Raw genomic sequence first — 13,181 nt, forward strand, 5'->3', positions numbered from 1 at the left:
ATGTCTTTGTTGGATTAATTTCCATTTCTCTAATCACTAAGGAGTTTGAACATCTCTTCCTATGCTTATTATATATTTAGATTTCTTTCTCTGCAAATTGCTTCTGTAAGTTATGTGCTTACTTTTCTTTTGGGGTTCTTGATTTCTTCTCATTAAATTATGGGGTTTCTTAAACATTCGAGGTATTGGTCTCTTGTTGGTTTTGGACTTTGCAAATAACTTCTCAGTCTTTTATCAGTTACCATCATCTATGATATCTATTGAGCAGAAAGCCTTAATTCTATGTTATCAGCTCAAAGAGTTTTTTGCCTTATGGTTTATAATTTAAGAAGTTCTCTCCCACACCAAGGTCAAAAGATATGCTGATATATTTCCTAATGTTAATTTTACAGTTTTATCTTTAATACTGAGGCCTTTAATTCCTCTAGAACAGGAGTCAGCAAACATTTTCTTAAAGGGCTAGATAGGAAATATGTTAAACTTTGCAAGCCCGGTGGTCTCTGTCACAGCTCTTCAACTATGATATTGTGGTGTGAAAGCAAGTATAGATGTGTGTAAATGAATAGGCATAACTTTTTCCAATAAAACTTTATTTATAAAAACAGGGATCTAGCGTTCAGGCATAATTTCATAAATTCCTGATTTGTGGCCTGGTCTAGAGTCTAACTTTGTATTTGGTATTATTAGATAGGATTCCAGGTGTATTTATTTTTCTTCACATGTAATAAGTCAGTTTTGACCACACCATCCACTAAAACACCCATCATTTCCTCATTGATTCACCTTGTTTGCATATTATGCTCAAGGCACAAGGATCTGTCTCTGAACCCTGTGCTTATTTGTTGGTTTTTTTATGTGTCCTTGCAGCAAGTTCACTTTTTTTAATCCCCGTGGTTTTTTTGGTATTTCTTAATACCTGGTTGGGCTAGATTCCTCTCGTTTCTTTCTCAAAGTTAGCATAGCTGTTCATTGGCTCTTATTCTTTCACAAAGATTTTAGAACAGTTTCTCAAAAAGTATAACTGTGATTTTTATTGGAATTTAATTGAATGGAGAGGTTAATTTGGGAAGAACTGGCATAGTAAACTGTTCTACCCAAGAACATGTATTAGATTTCCATGTCTTCAGATCATCTTCTGTATCTTTCTTTAGAGTTTAAAAATGTCTTTCTCAACAAGAGGGTTGTATATTTTTGGTTAATTCTTGAACTCTTTTGTCATGGTTGTTGCGCATGTTATCTTCCAATGACATTGGTTAGTTTTATTGGTGTAGAGAAACACTGTTCAGTTTTCTGAGTTGAGTCTATGAAAGATAAAGCAAAAAACTGGTTCTTTGGAAAGATACTAAGATGAATAGATTGCTGGCAAACTAATTTTTAATACAAAGTTAAGTCAGAAAATTATAGAAAAAAGTAGAATAAATACAGACCCAATAACAGAGATAGAATAAAGAATTATAAAAACAGTTTTGTGAACAGGGATATATTCCTAAGTATAAAATGTCAAAATTGGCATAAGAAACAAAATATGAATAGGACAATAAGTATATTTAAACAATTGAAATGTTGAAGACCCTCCCCTCCCAAAGGAACTCCAGGCTCAAATGGAGTTTACAGAGTTCTACCAAATTTTGAAGAAGCGATTTAGTTCCTGTTTTATTCAAATTATTGAGGAAATGGAAAGAGTAAAAGCCGTGCACAGCTTATTTGCTGAGGCCAAAGTAATCTTGTTAAGCAAGAAAAAGACCGCATAGGAGTGGAAAAGTATAGGCTCATTTACCTTTTGAGTGTTACCCTAGGAATGCAAAGATAATTCAGGATCAGACATGACTATGGCTGTATGGCAATAAAACGTTATTTATGGAAACTGAAATTTAAATTTTGTAAAATTTTCATGTATCGTGAAGTATTCTTCTTTTGATTTTTAAAAAAACATTTAAAAATGTAAAAACCATTCTTCACTCCTGTGCCATGTCCGTGTGATGTGGTATGCAGGTTGGACACGTGGACCACAACTCGCTGGCCCCTCCTCTGACCACACAGGCTGATAGAACCAACACGGTTAAAACCAAACCTGCCTTAGGCTTCGCATCTACTTTCTCTCAGGAAATATGGAGGGCAAACCAGATCACTTTCTTTGGTGTGTTGCTGTATATTGACATCTTTCGTCCACTGGTGGCTCTTCTTCTAGCCTTGTAGGTTCATATCTTTCACTAACATCACGTCAGCTCAGCAGTGTTGCTTTCTCCCTGTCGTCCTCACTATGCCAGCATTTGCTAGTCCCTCGGTCCTCGGGAGTGCTTCGCTTATTTCTAAGTGATTCTTTCTGCCCTTGTGGGTAGTGGGGATTCCAGACATGCAGCGTTTATTTCAAGCATCCTGTCCCACTTGGGTCTTCTTTGTTCTTGCATAACTTAGCTGAGTATTTCACCAAAAAAATAAAGACCATAAAATTTGTGGCCTTTCATCTGGCAAGTTCAGCAAAATATACTGTAGAGAGATGGAAAACTAAAGCAAAAATTGGAGGGAAGACATTTGTGAACATATATAAATATAAAAAGATTAATACCCAAACCATATTTTAAAAATCCTATGAATTAAATAATAAGAAGAAAACTCAATAGAAAAAAGGACAAAAGATTTGACAAGCATTTCGTAAAAGTAGAAGACCCTCCTGACCTCTTAATATGTGAAGAAAAGTTCAGTCACATTAATTATCGGGGAAATGTAAACTGATCACACAGAGATGACATCTCTTACTTATCAGATTGACAAAAATTAAAAAAAAAAAGATACCAACTGCTTCTGAAGATAATGGAGTAACTGGAATATAAATTGGTTCAACTACTTTGGAAGACAGTTTGGCATTACTTAGTAAAGTTGAAAATGCCCATAACATAAGACTGAGCAGTTCTACTTTTACCCAAGTATTGAAGAGAAATTTTTGACTGTGTATGTGGGCCAGGGGTCACGCACAAGGATATTCATAGAATCAGTGTTTGTCATTGTTAAGGATTGGAAATAAATGTTATTGGCACTAGAATGGATAAATTGTGGTATATTCATGCTTAGAATTCTATGCAGTAGTGAAAATGCATGAATTACAGCTACATACAACAACGTGGGTAGCTTTCCAGACCTATGATATTGAACCCAAATTCCAGAATGCTTATAGTGTCAATTTACATAAAATTAATTTATTTAAAAAACCAAATAATATATATTTTTAGGATACATGAAGGTGGTAAAGCTGACAAAAAGCAAGGGAATGATAAAAAACAAATTCAAGGAAGGAATGGGATATGATTGAGCAGAGTCCACAGGAATTTCAAAGGAAATAGTGATATTCTTCTCTTCAGTTGGATGATGGTACTTGGGAATTTGTTGTCAATTTATAATCTATCTATCTATATATATATGTATATTTTAAAGATTTATTTATTTGGTGGGGAGGGGCTGAGGGAGAGGGAGGGAGAACCCCAAGCTGGCTCCACACTGAGCATGGAGTATGACGTGGGGGCTGGATCCCACAACCCTGAGATTATGATCCGAGCCAAGACCAAGAGTCAGACACTTAACCGACTGAGCCACCGAGGAGCCTCTACATATATTTTTATAAATACTCTTTCATATCTGCTCAATATTCAGTAGCAGTCCTTCCAAATTCATTTATTAGGCACACAAAATTGTTTTTTTGCAGATCTTTTAGATTGAGAGTTCCACTGGTACACTCTTTTCTGACCAGTGCTTCTGGGTGTGAGATTCTACAAGGCAGTGGGGACTTCTGTAAATCTACTTCTTTTGGAGGGAAGTTGTAACTTCCGAATTGTTTCCTAACTCATTATCCACTGGAAAGAAAACGGTGGTTTGTTTTCTTTTCTATCTAACACTATATAGGCTTGAAGGGCTTGTCCTCTGTTCCTTGAAAGATTTTAAAGAAGAATGGGTTATTTAGTAGTTGCGTTTGTTTTCCCTCGAACATCAGGGCCTTCCAGTGTGAAATCCATTTTAATCACCAGACCAGCCAAATACTTGATAAAGGAGTCAGCTTTTGTGGGAAAGAAGATGACAGTAGAGTGGAAAGGTTCTCAGTACTCATTTTCTGTGCCTTAAATCTTTTTCTTATTCCTTTTCACTTGTCTCTTCGGGTGTGTCTCCATGGCTCCTGACCTCCATTAAATTCTAAACCCCTACAGGAGATGCCCAAAACATGCTTTCCTGGGCCCTCCATCTCCAGCCAAAGGACCCCACCCTGAACTTCAGAGGCACAGAAATACTAAATATAAGCACCACCTCTTTTAGTCACGTAGGAAACGCTTGACATTGAACATGTACACAATTTTTCTTATTCTACGAGCATTTGCTACCCAGCTTAAAGTATAATTTATTCCTTACTACTTTATATCAGGAGTTCAGTGAACTTTGTTATTATGTACAAGTATTTTAGTTTGGAAAAGAGGATTGAAAGATATTCTGACCTTGAAGATGAAAGTTTCTTGGAATTATAGAGAAGTATAGGCAAGTTGGTGTGGAAATTGTTAGATTTTTAAAATTAATTTTAATTACATAAGTAATATATGATTGCATATTCTCCTTGTAAAACGCAAAACATTATGGATAAGGCAAAGGTCTCTTTGGACTAGCACTGCCAAACTAGTGCTCTTCTCAGTTGTAATCCCTATTTTCAGTTTGGCTTATATGCCCCCCGATTGTATGTACATATGAATATTACATTCATTCATATTTACTTATATAAATGTTTACATACATGCACACATGCATACGATGGATGCATGTACTAGTAGAGAATATATATAGTTTTAGGTTTCATTTCTTTGTTGCATAAATAATGTCTTAGGTTCTTTCTGTTCATTAGGTTTTTATTTTTCTTTTGAAATTGTATGGGTTTCATAGTGTGGGCTTGATATAGTTTACACACTCCACACTGAAGGATATTGGCTTCTTGCTTTTGACTTTTGGTGTTCTGTTTTTGTTTTTGTTTTTTGCTACTACAACAAGTCCTGCCTTGGTTATATGTGCATATATGTGTGTGTGTGTGTCCTCTGGACATGGATCAGGTGTTTTTCTCGTCTGTCCCTTCAGGCGTTTTGCTCCTTTTTATGCAGTCCTCTTTTCCTAAGATCATAGATATATTCTCTTCTGTTCTAAAGTTTACATTTATAGCTTTGTTTTTAACATTTTGTTCTTTAACCCATCTGAAATTTATTCTGGGGAGTGATGTGAAGTAGGGACCTAGATTTATTCCTTCCAATGGCTGCTCATTGTTCCAACACCATTTACTGAATGCTGAATCACTGATTGGAAATACCTTTCTCATTTACTACGATTACAGCTCTTAGCCAAAATTCAGAGTGCATACTAGGACCACTCACTCTTCATCTTCCTTCCCACCCATTTTACAGTTGAGGAAATAAGGCACAGAGAGGTTAAGTGATTGTCCCTTGTAGCACATCTGCTAGGGAGTGGATTTCAGAGTTTGACCCCCAAGTCTGGCTCCAAAACCCATGCTCTTCACCTCATATGAGCATGAGATGTTTGACTTGACACATTTGCTTACCATTTCCTAGGAAGCCTGAGCTAGTAAGTGCTTAGATTTTCCACTTCTTGGATCATTTTTGAAAACTTAGTGCTGGAGAGGTGTACTCTAATTTAAATGTTTCAGTATATATAGTATATTAATAAGGTGAAGTGTTGAATCAGATGGGCTCTGAGAGTCCTGTAACTCTGGGATTCTCGAATTCTCAGAAGTGTGCATGATCAAAACATTTTTCCCAGAACAGATGTCAGGTGCATCTTCCATTTTTATTAGATGTCAAGATACTAGTCTCTAAATAACTTTATGGTTGTATGCTTTATTAAAAAGACATAGTAAACTACTTTATATGGTAGATTCTGAAATGTAGTAGTCAACTATTCTGATATTTTATATCACATTTAAGAATTAATTTTTTAAAAATTACTTGAATAATTTAGAAACTGCATTAAATTGTGTAGTTTTCTGTATTTTCATTTATAATTATCAGTATGTTGAGTTGTATGTTTATAAAAACAGACATGTTTGTTTTGTCTGTCCAATTCAACGCCCAGGTGAGAGATTACAATAACAAATTATTCATGGTTTATGAACATGTTTGGTGTCAAGTAAACAGCATGTACTGTAAATATGTATTTTGCAGCTGAATAGCAAAGCCTGTCTTTCAGTGAAGTGATGTGGTCAAGTGTGACTTGTACCGATCACACGGAAACTTCCGTGGACAGTTTAGAAGATGAGCATGATGGAGGACTCTGGGGTGCTGAGATGAAAAGCGATCTGACGTCGCCACGGTGCAACGTGTTGCGAAGGGAATGAACGTGTTGGTTTGTTTCTCTGTCCCTTCTCATCCAGGCGCAGCAGTTGCGGGCATCTACCGAGTTGCAGGGAAGAACATGGCCCCCCTGGAGGCGCTGGTGTGGGGCGTGGGACAGACTGTATTGACATTAATCATCTCCTTCTCAAGGATCCTCGCCACACTCTGAGCTTTCGGTGGGAATGTCTTACTTCACATAAGGAAACAGATGTACAGATTCTCAGAACACGGCGTTGTGAAGGAGCGGGAATGAAACCGTACGAGGAGAACGTGGGAGGAGCAGGGCACAGCCGAAGGCCTTGAGCTGTGTGCAAAGATCGCCCTCTGGTGTCCAAGTGATTGCACTACCGCACTGCACCTTACGTGCCTCGGTCCCGGGCCAGGCGCATCACAGGACAGGAAGCTACAGGAAGAAGCACCTTGCTTAGCTGCCAATCAGGTTAACATTGGTGTTGACTCATCGTTCTTAACAGTGTTGTGTTAAGTTACAGGGACGTTTTGAGGAATTGATATATGTGCCAAACTCTTTTCTCTCTCTTTTTTTTTTAACATGGATCATGTGACAATTTGCAAGTGTAGATGTAGATGAGTGCTGTGAACCATATTTGACATGAATTCAGGTAACATAGTGAGATTTTTGTTTCGTGACGCTAAATCCCGTATGAGTGCTGAACACTGAATCATTGAATATGAGGTAAACTATTTGGTTTTTAATGTTGAACGTTTCTGGGATTTAGGGCTTTAATATGTTTAAGCATTATTGTTATTTACTTTAATTTATGTGGAAAATAATACTTAATGGAAAACTAGCTAAACTCTTTTAAGGACTCAAAGTAGACCCGTAGGGTGCATCCTTTCCACTCACTTAAATAACACTCTTTTAGTAGTTTCCCTCCTACGTAACTATTCTATTGATACGAATTCAAAAACTTTATGGGTCACACACATTGACTGTAGTTTGTGTGTCATAAAAATATATTTTGAAATATAATTTGAAAATTTTCTTATAAACTTTGTAAGAAAAGAAGTCTGAAATGCATGTTGCATTCTTTGACCCTTCTAAAGAAAGTTTTTGCCATGTATCTCATGGAGAAAGTATCTTTATAACTAGTATCTCGGTGGGATTATATTACTTGTTGCATATATCTTGATTTTTGACAAAACATAAACAATCTTTCATTCTGGGGTATTACCTATATTTAAAGAGTGGCCTAAATTAGGCTGTGAAAACAAAGAGCCTCATTTGTAGATAAGTAACAAGTAAGTTATATAAGAAGAGTAATTACATTACATTGGGCATGTGGTAACACAATTTCACTAAGTAGAAATTGGGGAATATAAGAAGTAATTTAAAAATTTGGCAGTTAATCTCAGCATATCAGTACAGTACTGAACATATATTAAAGTGATTCCGTTATTTGGTTCTCGATTTGCGCTGTTAAGTTTCCTAGAATCAGTGATGACATTTATTAGAATGAAAAATCCTTAGTAATACAACATTTTAAGAGGTTTTGGCAAGATGCAATTGTTTTTAAGGAGCAAGGGAAACAGAACCTGGTTGAATTTGTCGCCTACTGAGATTGTTTTAAATACCAGGTCCTCTTATAAATGTGCTAACTCAAAAAGCCACTGCAGAAAATATGAAGTTAAGGGCAGTCCAAAAGATAATCTGCATACTCTAGCCTCACTGTTTTATGACCCGATTTGGTAAAAAGTAGGTTTCTGTTAGATCCCATTCAGATTTAAGGCCTTCATTACCCACACCACTTTTTCTCCACCGAAAAGCAGAATGTGTTTCAGTGATGCAAAAATAGGGACTTGGAGTAAGGGATACTTTTACCAGTATGGAAGCCATTTCTGGGGGTTTACTAATGCTGTGGCTTGGAAATCTGTTTTTAAAGACACAATTAAGCAACTATGCATCCCTGGAGATTTTTGAAGTAAATCTTAAAATTGATTCCTTTTATTGTGTACAAGCCTAAAATTTTTTTCATGTGTTCTTTATGTTCCTGATGTTTTCCCAAATTAAATTTAGGCATAAACTTTCCAAGTCCATTTGATTTCTCCTTTTCTTTTAGACTTGAATTGTGTTCTTCCTTTACTTTGGCTCTTCTACTGGTAATTTCAAGTGTTCATATTCTTTGAGAGGAGTTGCCAATAATGTGTTCACATTGTTTCAGATCTACGATATGAATATTTATTTTAACATATGGTTGTTTCATGATTTACGAAAGTTATCATGGTAAGGGAATATGGAGCACATGGTTTAGAATCCAAAATTAGCTGGAAAATAACCTGGACACATTAAATCCATCAATGTGTGGGCCAAAGAGATTTTAACTCCTGTTTTTACTCCAGAACGGGAGTATAATTGGATGGTTAATAATTAGTCTATAGAGTGTCCTGCAGCTGTCCCCATCAGGTTGCTTTTACATTATGAATTGAGTCTGTGTGTATGTACTTTTAACCATTGGGGGGAATTGTTGGTTTTCAGTTCTTTCCATTGAGATTTTGTGCAAATGTCACTCTCTTGATGTTTTGAAATGCAGTTGAATAGTGTGAGTTGATGAAATTGTCTTAATAGCTATTTCTAGGCCGAGATTTTTTTTTTTTAAATCAGTGGTTTTCCTACAGACAACAAATGCTTAATGATATATATATCCACACACATATATATCATTATATACATATATGTAAAGCTGCTATATATGAATATAGTCTAATTGGAAAGCTTTTGTTCAGTGAACACTTTCATGTTCTAGTAGAGAATTTTATATATTTGTTCAGCTGAATGATCTTTTAAATAAGTAAGGATGTTTGAGATTTTTTAATTTGGAGAAATTTTCCTTGGTTTATTAGTGCTGTTGACCCTTGTTTGTGCTTTGACAAAAGCCCTTATTGATGTATTTGGGTTACACTGTCTTAAAATTTATGTATGATTAAGCAGTAAACTTTCTTTGTGATAAATGCAGGAAGGGGGAAATCCTTTAGAGTTTACACTCCTTTATTAAAAAAATATGTTTACTATAATACTACTGATGTTGAAATCAATTCCCCAAAGAAGAGATCTATGCCAATATGCCCAAACTAATTATTATTTAACATACTGGTTAGAACTGTCCATAGATCAGAATCAGTCAGGGGGGCCTATTGAGGCTACAAATAATATGTAAAACTTTTAAATGAAGGAGGTGTGAGTGATCTGCCCCATGGGATGACTCCACTGGTTGCCTAGAATTAGGACATTTCTAAATGGTGGCTATATTCCGTGTCCGCAGCTTAATCATTCTTACTTTAGATCTTACTGTGTACTAAGCAGTCCTATAGTCTGTTACCCGATGTACTTTCTTAGTATTTGCAATGTACATTTCCACAGCCCAAAAGAACCTAAGGGTTTTGTTTGTACTTTAAGTGAGAAATAAGGGAATGAGCTGCCCCATATATCAGGCATTGGTGACAGAAGGAACAGGGGTAAGTGGAAATCAAAGAGTGTTGTTGAAAAGGCCTTTAAAGAAGGTCTAACTAAGAGACAAATGGCGCTGCCACATTACTGGGCTCATGCCGGCACTTCCATGCCAACTCATTCAGTCTGGTAAACATGCGTCTGCTGTTTCCACAGTGCTGCCCTGAGTATTTCTATAGTAAGTACAAGGATGACTGAGAGGAAGTCCCTGCCCTGGAGTCCACCAGGAGCTAGCAAGGTGATTGTAAATCCTAAAAAGGTCGGGACATTTCACTTCCCAATTCTGTTTGAGAGTTTAAGTCCTGTTCCCCTGCCCCAAGAGTCTGGTGTTCCCAGGTTAGCCACCATATGGACTTCCGTAACTGAGCTGTCATTACTGTGACAGAGCGCGCAGAATTCTAGACGCTAAGCCTACCACGCCAACTCGAATCCAGGGCCCGTCGCTTGCTGAATTCAAAGCAGTACACATTTGGCAGTAGATGATCAAGAAGAGAGTCATTAGAATTGTTTTAATTACATTTTTAACACCAATTGAATATGTTTTTTTAAAGATTTTATTTATTTATTAGAGAGAGAGATAGCGAGAGAGGGAACACAAGCAGAGGGAGTGGGAGAGGGAGAAGCAGGCTTCCCGCCGAGCAGGGAGCCCGATGCGGGGCTCGATCCCAGGACCCTGGGACCATGACCTGAGCCAAAGGCAGACGCTTAACGACTGAGCCACCCAGGCGCCGCAAATATGTTGTTTTGTAAAATTCATCTATTTTCTTCCATTTTCACGTTTTCCCCTACATATATTTTAAGAAAGAAACTAAAAAGTGTCTCTTAGACTCTTGCTTCCCTTACCTCCTCTCCATTTCTTTATTTCCAAAACGAGCAGATTCTTCAAGACCACTTCTGGGCGTTGGGGAGGGGGTGGAGATGGCCAGGGCAAGCAGGATTGAATTTCTGTGTTTACTGCCCGTTAAACTAGGAAAAGGGTAAGAGGTAGCCACCCTCACTCCTCTGCCTTTGCCTTATCCCACTCGCTTCCCTTGGACCATTCAGCTAACATCCATTGAATGTCTGCCGCATGCGACTTAACTGTCCTCCTTTCAGGGATGGGAAACCGTGTCCTCCGTGTGTGGGGTCCTCCCCTCTGCCAGCCTGGGCTGCGGGCTTCAGGGGTCCTGTGGGTTCTGCAGGAAGCAGACCTGGGCTTCAGTGCCTCCCGTGTCCTTCCTCCCACCGACCAGGGGTGCTTACGCCCTACCCGCTTGTTTCTAACTGCAAGGAGAGACTGCCTGATTTATGTCCAGGTGATAATCCACGAAGTCACAAGACACGGAGGATATTTTCGGAAATATTCTCAAACTACCTCCCTCTTGCTATTACCTTTTTTCCCTCTCAGAACGTCTTAATCAGAATCTCTTCAAAGAGTCCTTACTTGTTTGTAAGATGTGAAGAACACGGAACGTCACGAAGAAATTCTGGTAGATCTCAGTGGCAGAGAAGCTGGGTCGCCGTGTAAATAAAAATCAGGGGTGAGACTCTCAGTGCTGAAAATCGGCTAGTGAGCCGATCAGTTGGCTCATGATTTCTCCTGACTCCTAATCCTTTTTTATAACATCTTGAGGGGCGACTCTTCAGGTGCAAAAGGACATTATTTGATTAAAGATGATAAGGTTTTTCAAACATGTGGTAGTTCTAGTAGCGGGCAGTTTAAAGGCAGGAAGAAGCGCTGGAAGGCAAGGCGCGCAAGCTGGGGCGAACGCAGCTGCCCCCTGGTGGTAGGTCTGTAAACTACACTGCGCGAGGGTGCTACATATCTCCGACAAGCTGGGGGAGCATTTGTAATCCGTGTGTGTGTGTGTGTGTGTGTGTGTGTGTGTGTGTGTGTGTGTGTGTGAGCGGGAGCATTTGTAATCCGTGTGTGTGTGTGTGTGTGTGTGAGCGAGAGCATTTGCAATCCGTGTGTGTGTGTGTGTGTGAGAGAGAGAGCGAGAGAGAGCGCGAGAGCATTTGCAATCCGTGTGTGTGTGTGTGTGTGTGTGTGTGTGTGTGTGTGTGTGTGTGTTTATGTGGCGCTCAAGCTTGGGCGAATGCAGTTGCCCCCTGGTGGTAGGTCTGTAAACTACACTGGGAGAGGGGGCTGCATGTTTCTGACATGCTGGGGAGCATTTGCAATCCGTGTGTGTGTGTGTGTGTGTGTGTGTGTTTTGCATGTTTCTGACATGCTGGGGAGCATTTGCAATCCGTGTATGTGTGTGTGTGTGTGTGTGTGTGATGCTGGGGAGCATTTGCAATCTTAGTGTGTGTGTGTGTGTGTGTGTGTGTGTGTGTGTGTGTGTGTGTGTGGTGATGGGTTTGCTCTTCTCATGGAAGGATCTCTGTTCAGTGTAGACAGTACAATGTTTTTAAGGAGGTTGCTAAAGTAGTTACCTAAAAACGTATCTGTGAATTTCGGAAAGTAGTGCTTAATATGTGAAGTATTTTCGGTAAATGTGGAGACGTACCAATTAATACTTTATTAAACTGATGGAAGCGCCCACATTTCTGAATGACCTGAGCTCTGAACTGTAACTATCTCCTCCCCCGGGTTTAGAGAACTCGGCTTTACATTCTTTGGACATATGTTGAACTTACATAATGACCCTTGGTCGGTTTCGAGAACTAATTTTGCAGTTTCTTAAAAATCTCCCTCTTCCTTCCATACCGATGTCATATGTTATAGTTTAAACATATGTACAGTTTGTTGATAGACTCAGAAGTGCTGGTTCAGAAGAAAATGTTAACAACCTTATGGTTATGCAGTTATAATCTTACTGAAAATTAAATGCTATAGTCAAGCCAAGAGAGCATGAACCTCTTACATATTTTTTGGATTATATACTGCACCCATATCGATCTCCCCTCAATGGTAATGTGACTGTCCCCTCTTCGGGAATGTATTTAGGTGTGTAACTGAAACTGGAAAGCAGTGTAACAAATATATAGAAGGAGGAACTATCATTCATAATTACTATAACTGTAACACTTTTTCTCCTAAATAAATATTGATGATTTCCAAAGTTCATCTCTTGTTTTAGAGCCCTGTGCAAATGAATGTTAACTTGACAGTACTACTGATGATGAGAAATTTCTCTTGTTTTTATACTAAAATATTTGCACATCATCACTAAGTATCTTGGGGGAAGGAACGTTTTAAAGTTTTCTCCATAGAGAGCGAAATAGAGGCACTTGTTTGAAAAGTAATTTAAAAATGATTTACTTGAAGTACTGGATGAGTTGATGGTCTAATTGTTGACTGGAGAAATTTTTACAGTTTCGACCCTCTACTCAATACGCATGACACACACACACACACGAGTTGTACA

General features: G+C 38.3%; 1 protein-coding gene across 2 annotated transcripts in view; it reads left to right on the forward strand.

The window, feature by feature from the left end:
* Nucleotides 1-10,458, forward strand: part of TMEM170B (transmembrane protein 170B) — a 30,579-nt gene extending 20,121 nt beyond the window's left edge. Inside the window, exon 3 of one of the 2 annotated variants that reach the window (XM_027602817.1) lies at nt 6,404-10,458. In XM_027602817.1, coding sequence (XP_027458618.1) covers nt 6,404-6,534 — 131 coding nt within the window. In that variant the 3' untranslated portion in view covers nt 6,535-10,458. Of the gene's footprint in view, nt 1-6,194; nt 6,383-6,403 lie in introns of those variants that run through there. The other variant, XM_027602818.1, reaches the window with a different exon arrangement.
* Nucleotides 10,459-13,181: the final 2,723 nt, after the last annotated feature.

Source organism: Zalophus californianus, chromosome 7 (genome assembly GCF_009762305.2).
Source record: "Zalophus californianus isolate mZalCal1 chromosome 7, mZalCal1.pri.v2, whole genome shotgun sequence".
NCBI classification, from domain to species: domain Eukaryota; kingdom Metazoa; phylum Chordata; class Mammalia; order Carnivora; family Otariidae; genus Zalophus; species Zalophus californianus.